Here is a 26,064-nt window from a genome sequence, read left to right as displayed (position 1 = left end):
TTTTACATTTAATCTCGAGCTTTTATAAGTAGGCAAGACTATTGATTTAAATTTCATTAAAATTTTCCTATACTAAATCTGATATTGAAATCAGATTTTAAAAATATTGCATGATGTAAACATTGCAAAATTTGTAATTTACAAAGGTAATTAAATGTTTAATACTGGTATGTTATAAGTAATTAAAAATCTCAAAATATTTTATACAGTGAAATCGTGAATATGTTAGAATATATCGCTCGAATTTATGAAACTAGTAAATAAATTGCACTACATAAGATTTAGAAATATCATAAAACTAAGATTTATAACATTAGGAATTAAGAAATAATAATGATATTTTACGCAATACTTACTATTATAGTATTTAGTAACTTCATATTTTTAAGTTCGTATACCAAGTCGGAGCAACATTTCGATATATCGATGGTGAGTAATAAATAAAGATTATGTATTTCGAAATAATTTTAAATTTCAGTAATACACAGCACACAAAATTTATAAACTTAATATTTAATTATTTATAAACAATCTTTGAGACTGTTGTTGAATTAGATAAAAGTATTTAAGAATGTTCCATTGTAAGGTTATGAAACATTTTTAAATTACTCTGATACATTAACAATCTTTTTTTTCATGATTATTTATCATAATTAAATGAGATATATCGTATACTTACTATATTTAAGGAGATTTTTATTTAAGATACTTTTCTGACACAATTTAGCAAGATTCTCACGAAGAAATAAATTAAACATGTTAGGCATTTTACCAAAAAGCTTTGAATCACATTTTAATGTCTTCTTGTAATTCAAATAAGTAATATAATTTATAAAAAATAAATATATAATAAAAACAAATAAATAATTGCTAAAATATTAAATTATTGGAAGTAATTATGTTGCGCATTACTGTGAAATTGGACAAGGAAACAATTGCATAAGTTTGTTTATAATGTTTTGTCAATGTTTCTATAATATAGACAAATTAGAATTTTATAATATTTTATTATACGTAATGTTTCAAAATATTTATATACATTAACATTTAATTATTATTATTATAAATAATTCATAATTGAGAGATTCTGTAACATGTTTGAGATATTAAAATTCAATATGGATAAATTTATACACACATTTCTACAGAATTTAGGTTTAAGAATTGAATCTCATGCCTGCAAAAAGTTTAACAAGATTACATATATATCAAATATGAATAAATCTTATATAGCAAAGCAACTATATTCTACAGAGGAAATAAAAGATATTAATATACAGCAAGATTTGGATTTTTCTAGCGAAGAAAACATAAAATATTTCATGGAAAAGCATGTTAATCTCTTTGATAAACTTACTTATCTAAATAATGCACAAATTTTAACCTCTCATTTGAAGAATATTAATACAATGATTCTTCAGAAAATAAAGCTAAGATGGAAATACAATGGAAATGTAAAAAAGAGAGAAATTAAAACATGGAACAAAATTGTAACTTATAACAAGAAACTAAGAACAAATTTAGCAAATAAATTGAGTGGGTCACAGGGCAAATTATTGTCTTCTTCAGGATGCAAACGAAAATATGTAAATTTCTCTAATTATAAAAGATATAAATTTAAAAAGGCTGCTCTTGGAAATTTTAAACTACTTTATAATAACACAACTATATCCAATGATCACAGAAGTGATAGCATTTTAGTAACAGATAATGATAAGAAAACATCTTTTCTTAGGCACAGTTTACCAAACATTATGACAAATATCACAAACAAGCAAATAGAAATGACTGAACAATTTTTATGGTTGCATGTAAAAGATGTAGAATATATGAAAAGAAACATACAAGTTACTCTTCATATCGCAAAGGTTATACTATGCATATATCTTTCTTTATTTTAAATTGATTTAATATGGCTTTGTATATAATTTAATCTTGTATCTATTATTCAGAATTCAAAATATAATTATGATACAAAGAACCAAATAGAATATAATCAAGTACTTTGTCATCATGCAATTCTGTGTTTAATTGAACCAAGTGAAAAGGGTGCTGTTTTAATTGAAGATAATTTACCAGTTATTGTTCAAAAATATCTCGTACATGGTTATAAATACCATTTTGATTTTCAGAGGTATTTTATGAAAGACAAACATATTATATAAATTTAAATGTTTCAATGGATGAAACTTTTTCTTTAGAGGTGCAAAGGACTATTATGCAGCTGTACTTATTTTGAGTCGATGGGCTAAGGTTCTAGTTAAACATATAAACACAACTATGATGCATACAATTTCTGGTATATTAGGATGTGATGTAGAAAAAATATTGGTTTTATATAATCCAAGAGGGAAATGATTTTGGATATTATCATATACAAAGAAAATTTATGAATATATCTCTAATATAAATTTGTTCATTGATGTAATATATAATACAGCCTTATGTAATTATTTCGAGTAAATGCCCAATGATTACTTATATTCATTAATATATATTTTTTGTAGGAGGTTTATAAGTGTTTTAAGTGAAATAAAAAATGGTAAATGAAGAAGTAGTGGAATTTAATAAGAAATCACAACCAGTTTACAAGAATCCAATTTTTCAACAGAAATTTCGATCTACTAGTACCACTGGAAAGAAACGGACTTGGCGCTCATTAAAACAAGTGCTGGCTCAAGAACGCACTTTACCATGGCCTGTAGAAGTAGTGCATTGTACGATTTATTACCAATCTATTTTAATGTTACATATTTTCAAAAAATCTATATGTGTAATGATTTGAATAACTTAAGAACTAAAGGAAATCAATTTATGTGTTTAGCGATACATCTACTTGCGATATATTTCATAATCTGTAACTGAACTGTAATTTCGATAATCATATTTTAGATACTTTCTAAATAAATATTATATCACTCTGGGAAATTTCAGATAGTTCTATTAATGCACCGCCAAGCTTCAGGCCAGCAAAGAAATATTCTGATATTTCTGGGTTACCCGTAAGTAACTTTCCACGTTTGTATCATTGGTTAAGTCATTAAAGCACAAAATGATATATAAATTACATTTATTTTACAGGCACGATATACAGATCCACAAACTAAATTATACTATGCAACGGCAGAAGAATTTGCAACAGTCCGAAGTCTACCAATGGATATAACTGCTGGATATTTAGCATTGCGCGGCGCTTCCAGTATCGTTGGATAAATGAAAGGAGAATTTTATTTTCTATAATTTCCTTATATTTAAATAGTATAGAACACGGATATTTTATTTTGTAATTGTTATGATACTTATTAAAGAATAATGAAAAATTAAGTATAATTCTGAAAATTAAACATCATGTCATAAATGTAAACAAAATATATCGAGCTTATAAAGAGACAAAATAAAGCTGTTTGCACTAACTAGTTGATAAAAATTCTTTTTTTATATACATACATTGTATGTATCAAGTTCTTTTAACGGGATTTCCTGAAATAAAGAATTCCACAAATAATTTAAGTAATTTTCATTATTTTATCTCTGTAATATTATACACAAGTAATCATTATTAAAAAAAAAAAGGATGTCAATCGTAACTTAATATATGAATTACGAATTAAAGAAGGATTGGAGAATCTTTAAAAAGAATATTACTGTTTCTTTTCTCTTGACCACTGTATTCTTTTATGTTGACAGTTTTTCGTGCACCTTATTTGTTTGTTTGCTATTGCAACATGGGCCATTAGCAAATTTAATTGAAAATACAAATAGCACGGCCTACTGAAATATTGCCTGGTGGTGCACTATTTTTAGGTCGCCATTTGTTTTTGAATTTTTTTACTTTTTTAATGAAGATAATTTTAAAGTAGCGTCATAATGTCTTCATTCCAGCAGGTCGGGTAGATCGTCGTCATCACTATCCATTCCATCACCTTCATCTCCTAAAGCATCTAAATCATCGAAGTTTGGTTTACTATCTCCCGATCCTCCTAGACCACCCATCTGTCGCATCATCTGCAAATGTAGTGGAAATTTAGATTATCAAACTGTAGATAAATAACAGTACAGTAATTGTAATATCCTTTTCTTTTTTTTATCAACGAATAAATTACTTTAAACACAATAATCTCTTACTTCTTCCAAATCGTTGCCAGTTCCTTCCATTCCACCTTCATCGTCGCTATCATCTTCATCCTTCCATTTATTAAAATCGCTTTTTAACCAATGGGCTTTCGTTTTTTCTTTTGTTAATCTTGGCCAATATGGACCTTCTTCTTTTTTAACAAGAACTAACTCTATAGTCCTTCCTCTTAGGTTTTGAATAGTTCTGTTTGGAACAACTTCTCCATATAGGTTAATCGTTATTTCATGCATTTTTTGTTCAGTTCCACCTACTCCTTTAAAATATATCATTTGTGGTTCGATGTTAATCGCAGGATCTTTGCAATCTTCTAGACAGATAGTAACAAATAATATTTCTTTCCTCTGAGCCCACATAACAGGTGGGGGAGGCAATCTGAAAAATTGTCAAACAATTAACAATTTTAAATAATGTATAAGAAACTAAATTACAAATAGTAAATTAAAAAATATAAATTAAATATAAATTAAAAAACACTGAATAAGAAAAGGTCAATTGATAAAAACAAAAATTATTTATATCATGCATTTGTTTATATCCATACAGAGCAGTTCTGCATAAAATACGTGTACGACATGCACGTTATGCTTGAAACGTACACACGCATGACAAATTTGTATAATTAATATTAATTTTATTTCATGTATAAGCATTCATGGATAACTTTTAATGAAAAATTTATTCAAATGCAAGAAATGAAATGCAATATTTAACGGAATGCAGGAAGTGAAGCAATATTACAGTAGGGAAAATAGCATTGTAATTATAAAACGTAGGTAAAGGTTAGGAGTAAAGTTCTATGGTTTCTGGCAAAAGTCGCTAGTCATTGTGGATAAAACGTTATATTATTATAAAACGATCGAGAAGAATAAAAATAATATAACATCATGAAACGCATTTCGGTAAAAGCATATAAAATATTATAATATATTTTTCGCGTCTAAGATATATCGATAGTTATGTAGAAATACAAGCTATTAAAAACCTGAGCATTGCAATTCGATTATCTGAAAAAAAAAGCAAAAGGGTGGAAGATTCATTATCAACGGAATGGTTATTATTAAGAATTTATAAACAGTGCATTGTAAAACAAGAAAATAGGGATGTAAGATAGTTTCTTGCGATTCTTTTCCAGAAATTTCGAGAATCAATAAAGCCGTCTTTACAACATGGCGGTGTTTCGAAAGCCACGGGGCGGTATTCGAGTTGTTTTCTCGAATATCTCTTACTCTTTTCATGATAATAACAATGAGAAGGAATTTCAGGATCGAGAAACACAATCAAAGAACATTTTATGTGAATTTTTATGTACTTACTGGCCTTCTTGAGTCATATTTCGAGAGCTTCGTTCCGTAAGAAGCAAACAAACACGAAGCGCTTACGTATCGCGCCGTAGATCCGTGATTCGAGAGTGTTTCGAGATTCAACTATCGATCAAACAAAATGGCGATTGGTTGCTTTTGTCGATGTCGAATTCTCTTGTTTCCGGAATCGAAATTTGAAAAATATCTATTTACCAATCTAAGACTGGTAATCTTGAAACGTAATATAATTTCTGGTATTATAAATAAATTTCACGCTATTATGTAGTATAGTGGAATTATTTGCCAAGATTAATCAAGTAAAAACATTTTTAACTTACTTCATTTCTCATTTGTATTTCGAGATGTTAAAATAAATGGTTATCCGATACTTGTTGTCCTTTAATGAGTCAATATTAACAATAATTTTTCAAAGTGTTTTTACAAAATAAGACGCTGCAAAAATAAGACGCTGTAGAATAGAAAATTAACGTTATCTTATTTTTTCATTTATCGTATAAAAAAGATTCTATATTGTAAATCCTTTTTACGTATTGAAAGATTATGAATAAATATGTACTTTCGTGATAACGAACGGATTTTCAATTTTAAACATTCGTCTGCGTTTTTCGGATAGAAGAAAAAAGTAAAATAATTAATGCAATGGTAGCATAAAAATTCGAGACAGATGTGGCTGAGAGTGTGTGTGTGTGAGGGGGGGGGGGGGGAGTAAGCGAGAGGAAGAGAGAGAGAGGCTGTGAAAGATATGGCGGGAGGGGACGAGAGAGAAAGAGAGAGTGAGATGTAGGATGAAAGAGGGAAGGAAAAGAAAACGAAAAGAGAGAGCCTTTGCGTTAGATTGTAGGTCAGCGCGGCAGAGGAGGAGGGAAAGATACTACCTTTCTTGCCGTAACCGTGGCCATAAACTAACAGGACATACACACGGTGTATCAGTCTTTCTTTCGCAGCTCTGACTCGTCCTGTTTGTCAGTCGTACAGGTGGTTATTTCCGCGTAAACGTACCTTCGCATTTCCGATACGCTGTCGCTGTTGTGGTTTCTGCGGGCAACTCGCTACTTTTGATTATCGTTCTGATCAGCTTCGAGATTGTTTTTTGTTAATCCGTAAAAAGGATTAATTGACGCGCGCGCGTGCGCGCGTGTGCATTACTTTCAATGGATACCTGGAGAAGTTGCAACAGAAATAACGGAGATCGACGATGAAACCGTGACTTTTCGCGGTTCATGCAACTTGTTGCTTCGGGATTAACGCCATGTCGACCAGTTCGCTTTTTTACAAAGATAAGTACGCGGTAAGTGGCAATCTTCTTCGTCTTCTACGTATGCACGTAATCATATCTATCTTGTAGATCGTAGATGATATTTCAGATAGTTTGCGTCTCCAAATTATATGCCTTTATACTTCATTAATTATAGGAAGTTCGACCCAGTTTCGTAAAAATTTCTCTATGTACACATAAATTGTTTACTCGCTTCATACGCTTTCTCGGCTGCTTGTATCGTCGCGCAACGTTAATTTTACATTTACAATATTTGAACATTTGAAATATTTAACACGAAATTACAAGCGAACCGATAATCTCAAGCTGTCGTTACTAATCCTGCATTTGCTCGGAATCTGCTTGTTAGACGGCCTGTGTACGGGCCTCGAATCTTGAGAAAAATCGATCGTTTTCCAAATCCTGATATTATACGTGAATATCTATCATCGATACCGTATCAATACCTGTTACAATTATTAATTACTTGCGATATTTACTGCTGTGCAAGGAAGGAGATGCATGGAGGAAGAGAAAGGAAGATAAATGTGCGCGGGTGGTTCGCGTAAAATCACTATATAACGATGACACGTTATTATTTCATCGTGCAATAATTATCCATGACCGTAGTTATCGCGGAACTGTGATATTTTATCGAATATGATTATTGAATATGATATGAAATAACAAAATAGCGTTTCGTCAATTCGTTTCTTTACCTTTACTCTCTCCTACCTTCGAACGAATATTCACGCGTAAAGCGAGGTCCATCTTTGTTCAACGTTAAAGACGTTCGATTTATCCGAACTAGTGATATTATCAAAGTGTTAGGTCAATGCTATCTTATATAAAAATAAACCGAATAAATTGGAACGTGAATTTTGAATTTTGTAGTAGTTTAACTATAAACAATAATCTCGTTGTTTCGAATCAACGTGTTTAACGAAAAAGAACGATGCTTGGCGTGCGAATAAACCAATTAATTAGAACGATATATTTCGCTGGATATATTTCGGTGGGCGAATTAGCGAGACGAATTAAACTCGATTAACGAGTGACATTGAAGTTTAATTAGCAAGTGGGTGTTAAACCGTTGTCGTTCCAGTTATTCTTATCCTTGATTCTATAAACCTTATCACGATTGCCGATACGATCGGAAGAAAAATATTTCTGTTTGTTTTATCGCAGAAACGACAATCATTTAGAGATGAATTCGTTGTTTTGAAATCTATGGTTACGCCAAAGGTAAATCTTTGCTTTACCTTCAACGATTAAGCTGTTGTACGTGTAACGCGTTAGATACGACGGTGAATAATCACGGATATGAGTCAATTTCGAATGTTCTTTCAAAGAACAGAGAAAGCGATATTTCGAGATGGACGTGTAAATCTGACCCATTCGCTGGCTTCGACGTTGTTACATCGGCAGGAGATCGTGGGTATAAACTTTTATATTCCGTTACGTAATTATCGATCGAATACAAGAGAGAGGATAGATTTGCAGAGAATGAAAAAGAAGAAACAGGTACTTACGCGTGTTCGCACGAGGAAGAAGGAGTAAAAGAAGGAAAGAATGACGAAGAGAAGGGAGGGATAGAACTCGTCGACTAGCGGTAGGTTCTTCGGTGCATAGTAGTATACACACAGCGTATTTGACTGAGTTTCAAAAGAGGTAGGTGGCGGCGTGTATGATTCGGATGCCAGAAGGGCCCTCAGGGGTGAAAGTCTTACGTCAGAGACATGCATCTTATTATGCCGGACAACCGTACGATTCATGCAACGAAATGGTCACTATTCCCGACGCGGCGCGTAACTATTCTATCTTGTACCTACTTACGATGTACGCAACGGTGTAAGAGCGAGCGAAAATCGAACGGATTCCTCTTTTGGCTCCTTTGCCTCTCATCCTTTCTGTTTCTTTTTTTTCGTTCTTTTATTTTTTCTTTTTTTTTTTTTTACGTTTACGTTTTCGCGAAACGACGGAATACCCCACGCTAATAAACTCCAGCTTCCCTGCATTTTTATCGCTACTAATTCGAAGCAAAGAGGATCTTCGTAAGAATTTGTTCGGTGTTTTCGACGGTCATACTTTTTATAATTTCAAAATTGAATTTATTCGAGGCGCGCTTTTACGTTGTTACGTTGCCCGCAACTCGAGTGGCTCGTGAAAGAACCTCGTTCCGGTTGACGAGCCGTTTCCGGTTGATTCTCGTCGCCATATCATTACGAGACACCGCTATATGTACAGCGAACTCGTATCGATTCCTACGCGGAACGCGTATCAATACGAATTATATTTCAAAGTTACGCGATTTATATAGATTTTCATAGAATAGATTTGTCTCGTTTCTTTCGTATCGTCTTATACCGATATAATCGTACAACCGTCCGTGGCAGCTCGGTATTTTGGAAATTTTATTTGTCTAACGGAGAATCGAGTATTTTCTTCCTGTTCTTTGCGATGAAACTTTGTCCATTTTGTTTTCCGTAGCTGGGAAATCATCCCCGGTTGCGACCGAAAGTAAAAGGCAAGATTTTTATAAAGTCGCGAACGAAGCGAGAAACAAGCGAAGACTCGTTGCCGAGGAATTCAGAGTCACGGTATTCCGTGACACACCTATAGGAAAATATTACGTGCTACTTCTACTAGATATACGTTCGATGTTCGTAACCTACGATTAAACGAAACCAGCACCACTTCTCTTTGCTTTTTTCCGCATTATCGTCGATCGAAATCAACGAAATTGACGGAAGAAAAATGATACCGTCGTAAAGTTCTCGCGTATCGGGCAGCTTTCCCGTGACAAATTCATGTATTTCGCGTACAAGTACTCGCGTATGCCTTTCGAAGGAATTACTTTCCTGAAACGTTACTTTTCGTCGTCAACTCGGCTCGTTTTCTTTCTTATTGTATAGACAAACTGTAACATAGTATCCGATTCGACGGAAGGATGCGACGATATCGTTGAAAATCGAGTTTGACGAAAGATGATAAATTGGACGGAACATTTGACTTTTCATCGCGAGAAATTCAGATATTCGGACTCTGTTTTCGTTCACCGTCCGATCGAACGTAGCTACTGCAACGACAACGACGTGGACGTTTCATTTTACGCAATCGTTATTTCAAATATAAGCGCGTCAACGGTGTTTTTATCATTGATTCATAGCGACAAACTACAAAGTCTACGAAGTATCTGTGATCGATCATTGTTCGATCACTGACCGATAGCTGTTTGTCTGAATTCGTCGTACAAACGAAAGCGACGAACAAATCAAATGCTAGCTAAATAATGAGAGTACGATATATCGTACAGAAAAAAATAAACGTCACACTGGATAACACAATGGATCATCAGATAAGCAAAAGCGTGCTTTCGCGATGAATGTACATTATATTATTATCAGTACGATTTCGCAGGAACCTCTGTCTACTCTCGCGTCTCAGTTATCGTTCGCGTTTCTCGCGATACTCCTTAATGCGCGTCGACTAGAATATTTAGATCGAATTCGAGCGGAAGGAACGAAACGTATAAATAGCGAAACAACAGAAGAGAAAAGAGGAAGAAAAAGAAACAAGTGCCGTAGGTGACGCAACATTGGTATCGGATACTAGCTCGCGATGCGCGATATGGTTTTTAACGATACCGAAATTATATATAAATTCGAAGTACGACGCAGTGAAAAGAGCTAATGTCGATCGTAAAATGTTTTCGAAATATCAGTGGTTTACAAACTGTGTTCATCCAAAGATCGTTCGCAATCTCGCCGTAAGTAGTCGTCGATTCGCACGGTCGACCATCTTTTGTAAGTCGTATTTTTTGGTGAATCTGCCGGATACGAAACACGTGTTCGAATTCACATCGTAATCGCGCGATCAGTGACGTTAATCCTTCCTTTTCCTTTCGAGTTGTTCCTTTTCCTCGGAGCAAGGCTTTTTCGATGAACGACATAGCCGCGAACGAGCACGACAAAAGGGCTGCTAATGCGAATTAAATTTGCGATACCGTCGATCGAGAGAATTTCTTGGGAAAATCATCTCAACCAAATTTTAGCTCTATTATCAGTTCTATTATCTATCTTACTCCTATCATTAGGTTAGTTATTGACCTAAACACGATTTACAGTTTATCATTGATTTCTTTCGTTCAAATTGTTGAATTTTGTTCAGATCTTCCGAGTGAAAAATCTATTTAAAAAAGTTAGCGGAGTTTTAACATGTCAATCGTTTATCGAAGTTATTGTAACGACGACGTTTATATTTTTACGATAAAAGTTCCCTGTCGTGTTTAGTAACCCATTCTTCGGATCGTCTTTTCTTCCAATTTCCTAGGAAACTCTTTCGATCGACGTATCGCGAATTAAGTTCGATTTAGGGACACTTTTATCGTCCGACACCGTCGTTGACAGACAGAATGAAAACTAACGATGAAACGTTCAACGATTTTCGCAGACTAGCGATACACGTCGATTCTTTTGTCCAAACTTGAAATTAATGGAACGAATGTTTCCGTAGATAAGCGATAAAGTGTTACGTGGTCACTAAAGCTACGATAACGATAATAAAGTTCAGAGAAAGATACGAGTATCATTGGTAGCCGACGATACCTTAAAAAGAATGTTAGGAAGTCGGAGATTTCGGCAGAACGACGCATCATCGATGAACTGCTATAACATATAACGTATATTTTCTATAACGGCCAGTGGGTCAACGAAGTAACAGGCCGTCGATGACAACCGGATGACAAACATCTACGTGCTTTCATCCTTCCGTCCTCCGCGTCAAAGCGTCCTCTATTTCGCTCTAATTCAACCAGTAAGGGGCCAAGAGTATCGTTTCGATGCAAACAGTTTAAAACGCGTTTCGTGCAACGAGACAGTCTCGTTTGTCGTCCGATCGATCCTCCATTTGCATTCTTCTCCGAGTGAAATCGATTTTTCTCCCTTCTCTCAAAAATTGCACCGTATTTCCTTTCCGTCTTCTGTTTTTTTCTTTTGAAATACGAGACGAGCAAGTTTCACGGCAAGGTTTCCCTTCGATGTATGCAGGTTCTCGGGTTTTACCTTAATTACCGAGCGTTGCCATAATACGTCGACGATGCGTATTCCATCGGTTAGGAAACATCGGTTAGGATGTGTAGGAAATCATCGGCGAGTATCGGTTTCCGCTCGTTCGACTTTACTCGTAGCGTCATATGCTACGCGTACAACTATCTGATCCGAGAAACAAACGCGTATTGAAAATCGATAAGCTTGGACAATACGCGTTTCGTTCGCGTAAAGGCAAAAGATGAAAAACCGTACGAGGTAAGACGCGAAAAAGGCAGGTTAAAGATCCGGAAACTAGAATTTAAGAACCGGTTAGAACTATGGTTGCGGGAGACAGTAGGCATCGTGGAAGTTGTATGCGACAGTTGTATACAATCGCGGTTGTATGCGACCAGGAACGAAGTGGCGTTTTACAGAGGATTTTTCGGTGGACCGGTGTTAACGATCGCATCTTATAGCGGAAAGGTAGGATCATCCTTTCGCGATACGGGAGAAACATAGTCGGCGAGCGGCGACAGTTGTCGTCGAGCGAGTCGGCCGCACGTGCACACCATGTTTCGGTAACGCGCGAGTGTCGCGCGGAAACAAGCTAAATATAAGTCACGAGGAAAAAGAATAACCTCCCGCCTAGAAACTCGCATTACTCGCTCAAACAACCTCTACCACTTTTGCTCGCGTTCGTTTCGGAGCATTACGTTCTGCTGCGACGCGTATTGCGTATTACGTTTCCGACAACGGCCGTTAGTGCAATCGCGTCCGCGACGTACCGCGCTTCGTCTCTTCCGTCCTCCTCTGCTCTCTTCTCTTCACGTCGGTTTTCCTCTCTCGTCTCGTCGTCGTAGTACCAGTTGTCGTTACGAGTGCTCGCGTTAGCCGATATCGCCACATTCCTCTTGCAGGAAATATGCAATTTTTTCGCATTGACAGTTAACGGTTGAGTCGCGTTATCGCGTTACCTTTCCAACGTGTACGCTGTGTGAAACGTCGAAGCTTTGATCGTTCGAAAATCGTGATTCCAACGTTACGCGTTCGATGAAATGGCGGCGGACGCGTCAAACAGAAAAATAACGATTCGCTTGTTCGAACAAGCCACACAGCAGACACGGACGAGGTATTGCTCGTTTGTGCTACACACCGTTCGATCTGCCGCTGTTTTTCTCCGATCGACGATAACTCGTATCGATCTGTGAATCGTCGTTTTGTGGGTCAAAGACTGTTCGAAATGCTACTGGGTAAACACCGACTTTTCATCACCGAGATATACGTAAATAACGCATCGTCACGATGGTACCGTTCGCGAGATTAAATTTTCACGCGAAACGGTCGTGACTTATTTTTGTAGAGCTACGATACGCTACGGTACGGTGCGGTGCACTGTTTGCACCGTTGTGTAATACGCGCGTACGCAACATAATATGGATATAATTGTTTGACGCTGTTGTATAATACGGCTTCCAGCGTGTATTCAGTCACGACTGAGACGTCGTCGCGCCAACATCACGATCACGAGAGCAAGTTTCTGTTTGGCGAATGCCGCGCAACGTGATCGTCTTCCTCGCAAACGAATAATTAACCTTGAATCGATCGCGGCTTTTCATTTGCTATTCGACGTGAGTATAAATGCGGAGCGTCGCGCCGCACCTCATCCGCGGTTGACGCGTCGCACGTCGTACGTTGCGAGAGCTCGCGCCTGGACAGGCGATTCGCACGATCCTCTCGCGAACCGCGAGACACGGTCAGTCGGTCGATCCTTCGACGAATATCCTCTTTTTGATATCGCGCATCTCCTACCTTGCCACCTTGTCGTGGAATCGCGATGGCAACGAAATCGTCCGTGTTTGTACGTGCGTCGATAACATCGAAAGACGTTGAACGCGAAACGAATACTTGGAAGCGACTGAATGTACGGAAAGAGGAAATTTAGTAAACGATGCCATTGGATGTTGCGCGCAAAGATACGCGCGATATCAGGTGTGTGGTTGGTTGTACGAGGCGACATCGTGTCGTTCCTACCGTCCGAGAGAAGTCGTACAGATTGGTCGATCGGTGAAGGTCGATCCGAGGAAGAGCAGCGGTTGGAAGAACGATTATCGAAGAATTACGAGACAAAGTTGAGCGAGAAGTACCGATGAATCGTTTACGTAACGCGAAATCGACCGAAAGGAGCGGCCGCAGCAGCACGTTTCCGAAACGCGCTCGAAACGGAACGACTCGTGTACGCGTTTAAACTCGAACGAGCGCCAAACTATGTCGAATTTTCTCGTCGATCGACAGGCTTTCGAGCGACGGACGGCCAGCACAGTACTTACGATAAACCGAATTTAGCATTCTGTTCGGTACCGTAGACCGAGCTCGAGCGAACCTGGTCGAAAAATGAGATCGAACGAGGTACCTGTATTTGCTAATCGGCAAGGCGTTTCGAACAAGGCGTTACGGTGACGTCGTTGAAGGTCCATCGCGATAAAACGATCGCGATATACGACGATCGATCGACGAGAGATTTTTCTCACGAAGCGTCGTTTCGGAACTCGTTCGCGTACACGTCGAACGGTGATCGTCAGACTGTGTGCATACCTGTCATAGCAAAACGAAATTGCACGAATAAACGAAAACGAAGGCGTGCTTGTAGAGATTCGCAAGCGGCGATCGACGTAAGGCAGCCAGATATCGAACGTAGCTATTCAAGACTGGTGCTAGTACCTACGTAGAGATGGTTAAAATTAAAACGTTGCGTTGCTCCGCTTCGTTATGATTTTACGATATGCGAAGAATGGTGGATACGGTCAAGCTGTACGATCCGCTGGAAAAGGAATTGGACGATTGGTAATAGCGTACGTTGGTAATTCCTTTGGACGGTGGATGGCGCGAGAGAAAAATGGAAGAAGCGAGACACGCATGGGCTACTTTAAAGTCAGTCAGAAAGTTGACATTGTTGAACGGCAATGGTAATGGCAACGACAACGGTAACGGCGTAAATGGAAACTCCACGACAGTGTGGTACGATATTCCCGCGCCCGTAATAATACATTGTTGCCAAGAATTGCCAGATGCGTCCAAGTCGGACCGCGTCGAACCGATCGAGGAAACAGCGAGCGTCGCGACTACGAACCAAGAGTCGACAACCGATACTCGGGATAACAAAGGGCCGGAGAAACGCGGGAACGAGAAGGAGGGAGAGAACCGACGCAGAAACACGGTGGAATTGACCGCGGTCACGTCGGTAAAAACCGACGACGACGGAGTGCCGAAGATCAGCTTCAGTTTCCTACATTCGGACGACAAATCTCGAACGGCTGTCGTGGAACGAGCTACGGTTACAGGAGAAACGACTACGACGTGGACGACCGCGACCGTGACCACGAACAAGAACGACGAAGATACGTCAACGCGAGACGAACTGTACGACTTTCCTAGGAATTCGTACGTCCAGGACGAAATCGAAAGCGAGAAAGCGGTAGAAAGTGAACGCGAGTCAAAAGTCGCTAAGGACGACGAGGAGATTCGCGGCACGAGTCCAGCGAAATTCCACGGGGAGTCGGCCGAGATTCGAAACGAAATCGACCATCGAAACGTAACCGATTCGCAGGATTCGAAAGAATCGAGCGGTGCGTCCCGTCAAGAGGTCACGTCCGCGGAGAAAGCGAGCGATCCAACGATCGCGATCAACGTCGCGAATTCGGAAGGAAAAACGGATCCGTGCGATCCAGCGAATCGAAGAAAAAGGCATTGCGACGGATACGACGCGGCGGGCTGCTCTTATTCGGACGTCGAGTGCTCGAACGACTCTCTCTCGAACGCGGTGGCCCGCCGAGAGCAACGTTATCCGAAGGTATTAAGCGCGTCGCTGGAGCACGGTACGATCGGACTTGGCGATAAACCTAGAACCGAAGCTTCGAATCGTTCGATCGATCTTCCACTTTCCAAACGTTCGATTCGCGAAACTCGAGAGAAGCTAGGAGAGATTTATCGCTGGGTCCGGTCACCGGTGTCGAATACTCGGTTACCTCGTCTCTTCTCGCGACCGAGAACAAATGTCCTGAAATTGCAGAAACATCGGCTGGGCAAGGCATGGGAGAAAATGCGAAACTGGCTAAGGGACGAAACGTCTCGGATCAACGAGGTGGTGAACAAACACGCGAGATTGCAAGCCGTCGGTGCTCTTTCCGAGGAATCGTGTACCGTGACCGTTCCGAATGGTAACAGCGCGTCCTACGATCTGACCAAGGCGAGGACTCCGGAATTAGGATCGATCACTAGGGTCGAGGAATTCGGGTTGTCCTCCGTTTCGCAAGAGCACCTAAAAAGCTCGTCTTCTTCTCCCGAAACCGCGATCGCATCGTCGAAAACGAACGTCGCTCTCCACCGAGCACCGACGAAAACCACTGGCTTGGGAAAGATGATCGCCACCTCGGACAACGTGTTGAACGAGAAGAGCGAACTGAGTATCGTTCCGGTTTCCTTCAGCATGGACAAGCTCTGCTCCGATACGGAAATCGACGAGACCCACGATGCAGCGACCGCTGCCGAGATCGACAGCAGGGATCATGCTCGAAAAGCCGGCTTAATTAAGAGGAGAATGCTGGGGTCAATCAGAGGGTTAATGGCCTCCACTCATCTTCTACACTCGGTCTCCGTTCACGAGACCGAAGAGGTACATTCTTCTATTTCGTTCCACCCACCGCGTAACGCGATTACGTTCGACCGAAGCGACGAAATTCCTTTCTCACGGATCTCGATGGACCCCCTCTCGTTCAAGGCGATCGCTCTCGAGCCGAGAAAAATCGAACGAGATCTTTCCTTCGCTTTCGATACGTGAAAATCTTTTATTCTGCGACGATCGCACCGCGCGCTAACGTACACGCGAACGACGAGTCCGAGCATCGTACCAAAGAAACGATCAAAGCGAAGAAAGTGTGAGAAAGTTGGGCGGAGAGAATAACCGACTTTGTTCTTTTCTGCATGCTAACTGATACTTGGCTACGTCTATACGTCTATAGGTACTACAGGGTACGCGCTTATACGGTATGTTTATACGACGATGATGCGGCATCGTGGCGATTGAAAAAATGCTACTCGTTGTACTTTGTACTTTTTTTTTCTTCTTTTTTTTCCATGCATTATATAAGCTAAAGATAGGCACGTACCGGCAGCTTATTCTCGTTCCGAAAACTATTTCAGCGCTGGCACGACCTATCCAACTTTCCGCTCAAAGTAACCTTAATTTACCCATCAAGCACTGTTCTCGAGAAAGCTGGAGTCGCCGCGTCTCGATTCCGTAGCTTCCCAACTGCGAATACAAATATAAATACAAATACTTTAAGCGAAAGTATTCGTGCGTGGCATACAAGGACGTCGTTCTCATCGTTAGTCCGCACGGAGAAGCCACGAATTCAGGCTGTGTCATTGCCGTTTGTTTTCTCTATCATCTACGAAGGAATCGTTTGCGCGTTAAAGATACCAGATAAACGAGTAGAAATTGCCGCTACCCGTGGAAAATTGAGCGTACGAAAGAAAGCAGAGGCAGCTGCGAGAAACTGTGTACGAGGTTCGTGAGAGGTGCGCGTTAATAGCTCGGTACGGCGATAGTAACTGCGACCTCCGCGATTTCACCGCGTCACGTGAACCTAAGCCGAGAAAATCTCGAAGGTAAAAGGGAAAGGAACCGTACACATCGATCGCGATCTCTCGATATTTCACCTCTGTTTTCGTTCGTCGAAAGCAAGCACCGCATCGCGGCCGTGCCGCTTCCTCCAGACGATCGGCTATCTTCCGGCAAAGAAGCAAAGAAGCTACCTCGATTATGTATTTCAACGTTTCAACGATTTCGATTAGAAGATAATACCGAGAAAAATTGCATTTTTCTCGCGTCTTATCAGAAGACTCGCGCGTAACTGTTTGTATTTGAAGAAGGTATCCAGTCGGACGAACACCTGTAACAAGTTCTAGACAATCGTGCCCCACCTGTTGCACGTGCCAGCACATTTCTTTCACGATCAATTACACTACGTGTAATATCCAATCGGGCGTATCGATTAACCTTTTTTCGATGTCAAAGTACCAGTGCATCGATATACAGGGTGGTTGGTAACTCGTGCTACAGGCGGAAAGGGGGTGATTCTACGCGAAAAAAGAAGTCGAAAATATAGAATAATAATTATTTTTCAATTTTTTCTTTTTTTTTTTCAATTTTTCCATCGAGACAACGATCTACAGTGAGATCCGTTATAACGAGACGCGATAAAGTGCTACGCGAATTGCGAAAATTCAAAGTCGATTTTCTCAAAAGCAAAGCCTCGAACGAAAAATTTGTATTCTATATTTTCGACTTCCTTTTTCGCGTAGAATCACCCCCTTTTCGCTTGTACCACCAGTTACCAACCACCCTGTATTTTATTCTTGCGTACGCAGTTTCATCGAACTCTCGTAAATTTGTTCTTTACCGTTTGCAAATAAATTCATACGAACGTTCATATCCATCCGACGATTTTACTATTCTTCGTATGCGTATAAGATTGCTCGTTGTCTAAGTAGATGGATCGTAAGAAAGTCGATCTCTCTTCGTGCAATGCATAATTAATCTTTCTCTCACAACCGTGAACACGCTAGCGCGGAAGGTTAATCGACAGGCGGAAGTAGTCACGTATCTCATCTTGAAACACAATAGATCAAATTAATCGTCGCGATTAACGCGTTCACGGTTGATATCAGGATTTCTAAAAGATCTTCCTTTCGTGTTAAATCACGATCGCTCGAGGATAAATTCTAGCGTTGTCTAATATCTCATTCTTTAATTATAACTTATTCTATGTCGATCATTCTCTCTCAACGTACGTTCGTTGTATTTGTATTTATCGACCAGTCTGATGCGCGTGTTACGCAGAGCTACTAAGCGGCTTGGATTTCTGAAGCGCATTCGTTCCGCTTTTTAAAATTCATGAACGCCACTTTGTCTATATTTGTCCCTGGTCCCTCGTCTTCCACGTGTGGAACATGCCTTTGTCACGCGAGTACCGCACTTAGCAAAACATCGAGACCGGCTCGACAAAATCCGAATAATTAAGACGGATAATCCTGTGCAACGGAATAACAGATTCGATTAACACCGTTTAAACAATGGACGCGGAGACTATGTTTCTTTACAAAATTGTCAACGATAGGTTTAACCGCCCTGCTATGCGTCTAAATACGGACATGATTTCACGGTCATTTTCGTCTAATGCATCATCTTCGATTCGATGCATTCTAATTCGATGTTATTGCGGGCCCTCGGACACACTAAGGTCCGATGCGGCGCGACGTCGCTGAGATTCTGCGACGATACGTCCGTCTTTGTTGTTTTTAATCGAGAAAACAAAGAAAGAGATACGATCGCGAGGATATCGCGTGAGCTAAAGTCGCTCGTCCGCATTTAGGCTAACATTTAACGTTGCGTAACCAATGCGTAATCAATGCGTAACGTATGTTCCCTCGCCAACTATCCACTTTTGCTTTTCATCGGCCGACGGATTTTCTTTCGTTTCCTACATTCTATGCTGTTCTAAAATAAATAAATTTCATTTAATCGAGTTTCACGAGTAAAACTAACCGTACGAATTCGGCCGTAGAACTTGCGCGTGCGACCTTGTTCGGTGATTAGATTTAACCCGAATAAAAATGCTGAACAGAGTTTTACTTGGTTCCATTTGGTAGAGAGTGTACAAGACGAGAATGTAGAAAAATGAATTTTTACCATTCAGTGGCTTGGAAAGTCGTCCAGTCAGAAAGTTACTCGAAAGGTTGAGTCGGGCGTAACGTCAGAAATTACCGGTAAATGACATTTCCGATACACCCTTTCTTCGTTCTGGTCGTTAGTCGAGGAAAATATCTCAGATATAAGACGGTACGTAATGCACAGGAAAATCTAGTTGTGGCTGACCAGAAATAAGAACGACAAATTTCTCACCTACATGACCGGTTTATGTACCAAGAACTTTGGCTATGCTTGCTTCGTTCCTGACATCCACACCACGTGTCTCGTAGTTTTCGTTTCTCTTCTGAAGTTTGTAATTTTACGAAATACCTCAAGGGAGGAACGCGTTAAAGACTCGAAGAACGTTTACCCGTTCGAGTACCAGCATTCGATTAGCGAGCAATAAACTCTTGGAGATAGTTATACATATACTTTCTACTTTTAATTAATTCCGTTCTTTCTCTATGTTTTCTACCTTGTCGTCTCTTGTTCATAATGCTCGCGTTTAACATTCTAAATATCTCGTCGACCTTATTATCCTCTTGCTTCGCTTATGAACCGTAAAGATAAAACTCGGTGCTTATAAATTTATACATACTTTCGTGTAACGGATGGTAATTGTTGTTTCTTCCGCCAATCCGTAAGCCAGAGTCGGCGAGAATTCGCCGCGAAAAGAAATCGTTGTAACTCGCTCGCAAGACGTTAGAAACGTTGCATCTCGTGAGCTGTGACGCGTGGTTACCGCTATATTCCGCCTGCTCCTTATCCTTCTCCACGATCGTTCAAGCGTACAACGAGCTCTGGTTGCGAGCTTTTAGTTTCGAAAGTAAGAAAAACAGAGAAAAATTAATATCTGGTTTCTGGTTGCAGGGTGGACAAGGTGGATTCGAAGATGTTCGAAGGTACGTGAAACAGGGTGGAGATTTCTGCAAGGAATTGGCATCGATCCTGCACGAAAGGTGAGTTGCTTCTTTGTTAATCGAATCGCTTCTTCTCGACACGCAGCGCGCGTGTATCTCCGCATTCTTAATACATTCGCTATTTATTATATATTTGTGATACGTGTATATTCGCCTTGAATCGTAAACCTTTTGTTTCTTGTCTTCTCTTATTTCAGAGCGGAATTGGAAGCGACTTATGCCAAAGGACTCAGCAAACTGAGCAACAAACTGACTAAGGCGTGCGCGAAGGATCAAGGTACTCTCTTCGTCGTTTTAACTTTTAACGATTGATTTAGCAACGTGATATAAAGTAAAGAAAGTCGAGGTACCAGTTTTAAATACAATCGCTGGCTTTTGAAACGCAGGTGGCAACGGGAGCGGAGGTGTGAACGAAGCATGGAGATGCGTCGGCGAGGAGATGGAGGCTGCCGCAGAAGCTCATAGAATCTGGGGAATTACGCTTAGCGAACAACTCGCCAAACCGATCAGAGTGCGTCGAATTTCGTAAAAATTCCTTTTTCATCGTCCCTTCGAACCATTCCTCGAAATATCATCGCGCATTATCGATAGTCGTTATCGCCGTTAGTGCATCGTCATTCGCAGCAATTGAACAAGGTTCAATTTTTTGCATCGAATTTTCACACGTAGAGAATACGCACGCGTACACGTACACGCGTGTTATTTCGTTTCGATTCTTCTCTCCTCTGAAACCGTTGAGCGTTTGTCGAATGATCGTTGAAACAAGCGATGATAGGCGTTAAGGAGGCGTTTGCGTATCCGCAGGTAGGAGTAGCAGAGGCTCAAGGACGTTCGAGGAAATCTATCGAGAATTCCGTGGATAAGGCCGGGAAGTCTCTTCACGAGTGGCGTAACATTGCGATAAAAAGTAAAAAGCAAAGTTTCGCTTGTGCACGGGAAAACGAGAGGTTGCAAGACCTCGCGAGGCTGCAATCGATCAGTCAGAGTCAGCAGAGCAATAACAAATCGTCGACCCATCATATGACGGAGAAGGAGGTCAGTAAGCTCGAAGCGAGGAGGAGAAAGGCCGAGGACTCGTCTCGTAGGGCGGACACGGAGTTTTACACGGTGAGCGTGAGAGCTGAGAGAGCTAGGCTCGAGTTCGAAAGCACCATGAGGAAAGGAGCCAAACAAATGGAACTTCTCGAAGAGGAACGATTGAGCGCTCTTAAAGATCTCGCGAACGTTTATTTAGCCCATCTGCAAGCCCTAGCTCCCCGTCTGCAACAGGTACGTAGCAATCTTATACGCGCTCGTACCTGCAATTCTATCTCCTCCGCGTTGCCAACGCTCTCGTGATTATCATCCGTCGTCTTTTCCTTACAGAGTGCAGACCGTTTGGCAGCTCCTATACGTAACTGTAACGTGTCCCAAGACATCGAAATCTTGAAGAATCTTATACGCAGAGTAGAGAGCAACGACGGGTGTAACGCCGAGCAATTGCTCCCAGACTTTTATGCCGAACACGTTACTCTAGCGATGAACAGAGAACGTCGGAAACAAGCGCTGGTAAGAGTCCTTCATCTGATCAGGCAGGACTTGGAGCGCGAGAGGCGCGGCAGGGAAGGTTTGGAAACTCTTCACCGAGCTTTCATTGCAACACCGGCATTCGCGGCGGATGAGAGCACGCAAAACGTAACGGAAAAACTACACCATGTACGATTACTCTTATGCTCTTTCTTTTATCATTCGCTATGTCGTGTACCATCTTCGGAAACCGTTCAACACTTACCTTCTTTCAGATGCGTTCTATGTTATTGTATTTGGAGGCAGCGAGGTATAAAGTCGGAGGAACATTGGCCGAAGTAGAAGGCAGTAAACGAGACAAACATCCGTTGGCCGAACATATTTTAGTTTCAAGGGATAAACAGGGTTTGCAGCAAAGTGTCCTTAAGGTGAGCTTCCGTAATTCTTATCGTTATCTTGAATGAAAGAACGAGAAAAGTGCACGCACATTCTTCCACGCAGATTCCTTCTTGGGCGAAGAACGAATCGTTTGAGATTCAGGAGGATGAAGACGAAATGGATGTTCATCTCGTAAAGGATCACGATACCGACAGTCGTCATTGGGCCGATCGAACAGCTGGCGATGGAAACTCGGAGAATCCACCGGACGAGGATGACTTTAGCGATTTCGATGAATTCAGTAGTCATTCCGAGGACAATAATAATCAAGACGTCGATGCCACCGAAACGGGTGGCAAGTCCGACGCAACGGAACAATGTAGAGCAATCTATCAATACTCGGCAAATTTAAACGACGAGCTTAGCTTAAGTCCTGGAGACTTGATAACGGTACATCAAAAACAACCAGATGGTTGGTGGATAGGAGAGTGTAGAGGACGAACTGGAATATTTCCAGCCACTTACGTTCAAGTTATTAATTGAACAACTTACGCTTTGCTTCGCCTCCTGACATTCAGGAATTCAACAATGTTTTTTCTTCTGATTCCGAAGGAAAGAAAGGGAGAGCAGGTGCGAATAGGTATAATGATACATGAAAAATATGTAGATGCAATTATACTGTAAAAAATAAATAACAACGGAAGTTATTAATTATACATATGAACGAACTACCAAAGTACGATTGAAATTAAAAGTGACTCTCCTAGAAAAAGTCAAATTTCACTGTACAAAGAAACATTTTTTATCTTTGATATCGAGTCGTATTGCCCGCGATAGCAATTACCGAACAATACGAAATACGGCGCACCGAAACGCACCATCTACTACAGATAGTCGACGAAAATATTTGTCAAACGTGTTTTGTACGCGTTCGATACCAATTTTAAACGACAAGTTACTAAATGCATATTTGTTTGCGTCAATAAAGTGCCAATGATAGCATATACATACATATAGAAACTGTACGGGACGGACAAGATCAGTCGAGGATAAAGTTAATATTTTCGCTACAATGTAACAAATCGCAATTAGGAAAAGGAAAGGAGTTTGTACAACGAAGTAATACCTTTTTGTCTGTATAACTTGTGCATCGTAATTTATAATTAAGTTGTAATATTAACATAAGCATAAACATGATTCAAGTCATTTTCATAGAAAGTAAATATCGTTTCTTCCTTAAAAAATCAAAGACTGTTTATTCACGCAGCATTCACGCATGAAATTAAATAGCGTGACATGTATATAATTTAATTTTCGAAATTCCATTGTAAATAGTACTTAGCTGCATTTAATAACTTAAGTGTTTTATGTAACTGAAATTTTAATTAAAGTTCGTTTATTTATCAGCTAATAATACATTTTTCTTAACTCACTTATACATCTTAATCCTGAAGTTCGTCTGCGTAATCCCTCTCCAATTGCATTATTACTTCATTGATCATACGAGTACCGTTAACTACAACATTAAAATGTTTATCACTATAACCGACACATGACACGTTTATATTTGTATATTTTATTGCGGAGTAAGTATGATATCTGTACATAACTACCATATATATCTAATTTTATTATACATATAATAGATCTATCTTACCGCAGAAAGGTGGAATGTTGGAAGTTGCGACAAAGAATGTTCCTCGTTGAGGATAATTTATCGCGTTTATGCCCATTTCGGCACAAATAGTTTTATCGCACGATTCTGTTGCTAGTTGTATCAGGTTTCGATACGATAAATCCCAATGATGTGCCCAAAAAGTGCAATTGTGCTTAACCTCGGATATCAAAGACTCCGTTAAGTAAACGTACGAGCGTCCATGGCTGCATATAGACTTGTTAATTGCTAAAATCAATTCGATATTTTATCCGAGGAAGAAAGCTTACAGTAATAAGCTTTTTTCAAAACTGATAATAAGAAACGTATTTAGCGAATACTTGCCTCGAAGAGGAATTGGTAGATATTCAAAATACGAAGAATCGATTTTTACGCAGCCAGGCTGGCTTCTGCCACCGTTAGGGTAGAAATCAACATGACCTGATACAAATTGTTCGTCCGTTCGTTCATTCTCGCAATAGCATAAAACACGGTGTATACACAATGTATGTACAAATATCAAACCTATCGGTTCTGGTAAACCTAATCCGATCTCCGAAAGTAATTTCCCATTAGTATGGATAATATCGACGAATGGTGCATCGGATTTGTGAAGTTTCATCGTAGAATGTACATTCTTGAAACAAGGTTGTGCAGGATCCAATCCTGTTATTCTCTGGACTTCCCACTTACTTCGCCTTTTTTTCAGTTCTTTCGCAGCAAACCCGCAAATATGTGCTCCAAGACTATGGCCTACTAAATGCAATGGTCCCCAATTATTGTTGTCGGAATTACCTTGCGTGCTTGTTGTTGCATTCTCTACGTGTTCTAGAAATCTTTACAAGACAATAAGCTCCATGAGCTTTTGTGCGATTAACACCTATACAAATAGGTACGTAAAGCAAACCTTGCAATTTGATATCCTATTACTTTTGTGTTAACTGCCGCTTTGTAGTAATTCCAAGTATTGCCCCCAGCACTCCAATCTACAATTACAACATTAACGTCGTTCTAAAACATATTAGAGAATAAACAAAATTATTGTTTGAATTACCGATGATAAAAGATTAGAAAACTAACGTTGCTAACATGTATTACAACATCAATTACTTTCTAAGGGGAAAGATTCCGTTCGTCTTTTAAAATGTACTTCAACGTGTATGGAAAAGAAAGAAAAAAAGAAGAATTGTAATCTACCCATTGAAGAAATGCTTTTTCCATTTCATTGATCCACGATTGTTGACCATGCGATAAGAATCCGTGAACTATTACGATCGTCCTTCGTTCGATTTGAAAGTCTGTCCACTCCAAGCCAAATTGTTTACCGATAAGTACCTGAACGCGTCGTGGTTGTTTTCTCGAGGAAAGTAAAAATTGAACATCCAAAGCATTTCCACTTGAATTACTCATAAAAAACCATTCTAAAATCGCAGCTACTCTTTTTCCTAAACCAAAACAATCCACTTGATCTGATTGGGAATTTTTTTGATAGTCGATAAAACTCGAGGAATTCGAGAGTGTATAAATGAAAGCTGTCAAATTGCTATTACGAAAATTCGATAAATTGTTATCAATACGATCTCCACTTGTATCTATTTTTACATTTTCTTCCAAAATGTGATCCTGCATGGCAGAAATCGCAGGCAATCTGATGAGCAGTAATGCAATCCACATCATTTTCATTACTGAATTTCTGATCGTAATGGAACATGTCTATATATCTACGTATATACGTCTGTATACAACCAAAAAAATTGAAGTCATGACCTAACGATAACGTAGATTACATTGCTAATTTCAAGTAAACTAACACTTCAGAGTACATAATTGTAAAAACATCCTTACGTCTTTTCGACATTATAGACGTTATATTTCAATCAATTTAATAATAAACTAATTCTTCTTATTTTTATTTCCGGTGTCAGTATAATAAAGCGTCGTTTTTTTTTTTTACTAATAATTCTTCGATACATTAAAATAATAAAGATTTAAAAAAATCCTCAAGTTTATAATATTCTCATAACATTGAAAGTATTAATACGAAGGAGAGACATTAATGTGAAAATGTAACAAACTAATTTTTATAATTTCGTTAAAAATAAAAAAATATTAAATTT

General features: G+C 39.4%; 5 protein-coding genes and 1 long non-coding RNA gene across 13 annotated transcripts; 4 read left to right on the top strand and 2 right to left on the bottom strand.

The window, feature by feature from the left end:
• Positions 1 to 209: 209 nt before the first annotated feature.
• Positions 210 to 3,413, top strand: LOC126871243 (INO80 complex subunit C). 6 transcript variants are annotated; one of them, XM_050629847.1, is made up of 6 exons: positions 210 to 429; positions 2,202 to 2,424; positions 2,508 to 2,542; positions 2,612 to 2,717; positions 2,935 to 3,002; positions 3,082 to 3,413. In XM_050629847.1, exons 3-6 carry the CDS (start codon positions 2,540 to 2,542, stop codon positions 3,211 to 3,213), a joined length of 309 nt encoding a protein of 102 aa, XP_050485804.1. In that variant the 5' UTR covers positions 210 to 429; positions 2,202 to 2,424; positions 2,508 to 2,539; the 3' UTR covers positions 3,214 to 3,413. The 6 variants fall into 6 exon arrangements, with proteins under 6 accessions (XP_050485804.1, XP_050485803.1, XP_050485801.1 ...); XM_050629846.1 differs by lacking the exon at positions 2,202 to 2,424; XM_050629844.1 differs by having other exon boundaries at positions 2,508 to 2,717.
• On the top strand, positions 436 to 1,868 carry LOC126871236 (uncharacterized). The gene is made up of 2 exons (XM_050629833.1): positions 436 to 1,586; positions 1,736 to 1,868. Exons 1-2 carry the CDS (start codon positions 1,095 to 1,097, stop codon positions 1,790 to 1,792), a joined length of 549 nt encoding a protein of 182 aa, XP_050485790.1. The 5' UTR covers positions 436 to 1,094; the 3' UTR covers positions 1,793 to 1,868.
• An 89-nt stretch (positions 3,414 to 3,502) lies between the features above and the next one.
• Positions 3,503 to 5,801, bottom strand: LOC126871238 (prostaglandin E synthase 3). Its single transcript, XM_050629835.1, is given in 5 exon segments — positions 3,503 to 4,005; positions 4,126 to 4,507; positions 5,449 to 5,468; positions 5,470 to 5,559; positions 5,775 to 5,801. Coding segments are annotated over 5 exon segments (636 nt in total). The 5' UTR covers positions 5,787 to 5,801; the 3' UTR covers positions 3,503 to 3,873.
• On the top strand, positions 4,492 to 5,500 carry LOC126871256 (uncharacterized). Its single transcript, XR_007691594.1, has 2 exons — positions 4,492 to 5,185; positions 5,268 to 5,500. It is a non-coding gene; the product is annotated as an uncharacterized LOC126871256 (long non-coding RNA).
• A 6,714-nt stretch (positions 5,802 to 12,515) lies between the features above and the next one.
• LOC126871189 (uncharacterized) lies at positions 12,516 to 23,707 on the top strand. Its single transcript, XM_050629694.1, has 9 exons — positions 12,516 to 15,589; positions 15,809 to 16,411; positions 20,360 to 20,448; positions 20,607 to 20,686; positions 20,796 to 20,920; positions 21,214 to 21,678; positions 21,775 to 22,104; positions 22,191 to 22,343; positions 22,417 to 23,707. Exons 1-9 carry the CDS (start codon positions 14,636 to 14,638, stop codon positions 22,834 to 22,836), a joined length of 3,219 nt encoding a protein of 1,072 aa, XP_050485651.1. The 5' UTR covers positions 12,516 to 14,635; the 3' UTR covers positions 22,837 to 23,707.
• Positions 23,433 to 25,923, bottom strand: LOC126871218 (pancreatic triacylglycerol lipase-like). Of its 3 annotated transcripts, none has more exons than XM_050629789.1 (6): positions 25,145 to 25,923; positions 24,855 to 24,958; positions 24,293 to 24,783; positions 23,951 to 24,196; positions 23,727 to 23,809; positions 23,433 to 23,666 (listed from the first exon to the last, which is right to left on the bottom strand). In XM_050629789.1, the coding sequence occupies exons 1-5, from the start codon at positions 25,628 to 25,630 to the stop codon at positions 23,736 to 23,738; spliced, it is 1,401 nt and encodes a 466-aa protein (XP_050485746.1). In that variant the 5' UTR covers positions 25,631 to 25,923; the 3' UTR covers positions 23,433 to 23,666; positions 23,727 to 23,735. The 3 variants fall into 3 exon arrangements, with proteins under 3 accessions (XP_050485746.1, XP_050485747.1, XP_050485745.1); XM_050629790.1 differs by having other exon boundaries at positions 23,433 to 23,809; positions 24,293 to 24,388; positions 24,473 to 24,783; XM_050629788.1 differs by having other exon boundaries at positions 23,433 to 23,809.
• Between the last annotated feature and the right edge of the window lie 141 nt (positions 25,924 to 26,064).

The sequence above is a fragment of the Bombus huntii genome, chromosome 11 (genome assembly GCF_024542735.1).
Source record: "Bombus huntii isolate Logan2020A chromosome 11, iyBomHunt1.1, whole genome shotgun sequence".
NCBI classification, from domain to species: domain Eukaryota; kingdom Metazoa; phylum Arthropoda; class Insecta; order Hymenoptera; family Apidae; genus Bombus; species Bombus huntii.
The sequence above is the reverse complement of the archived record's forward strand: the minus strand, read 5'-3'. Positions and strand labels throughout refer to the sequence as shown.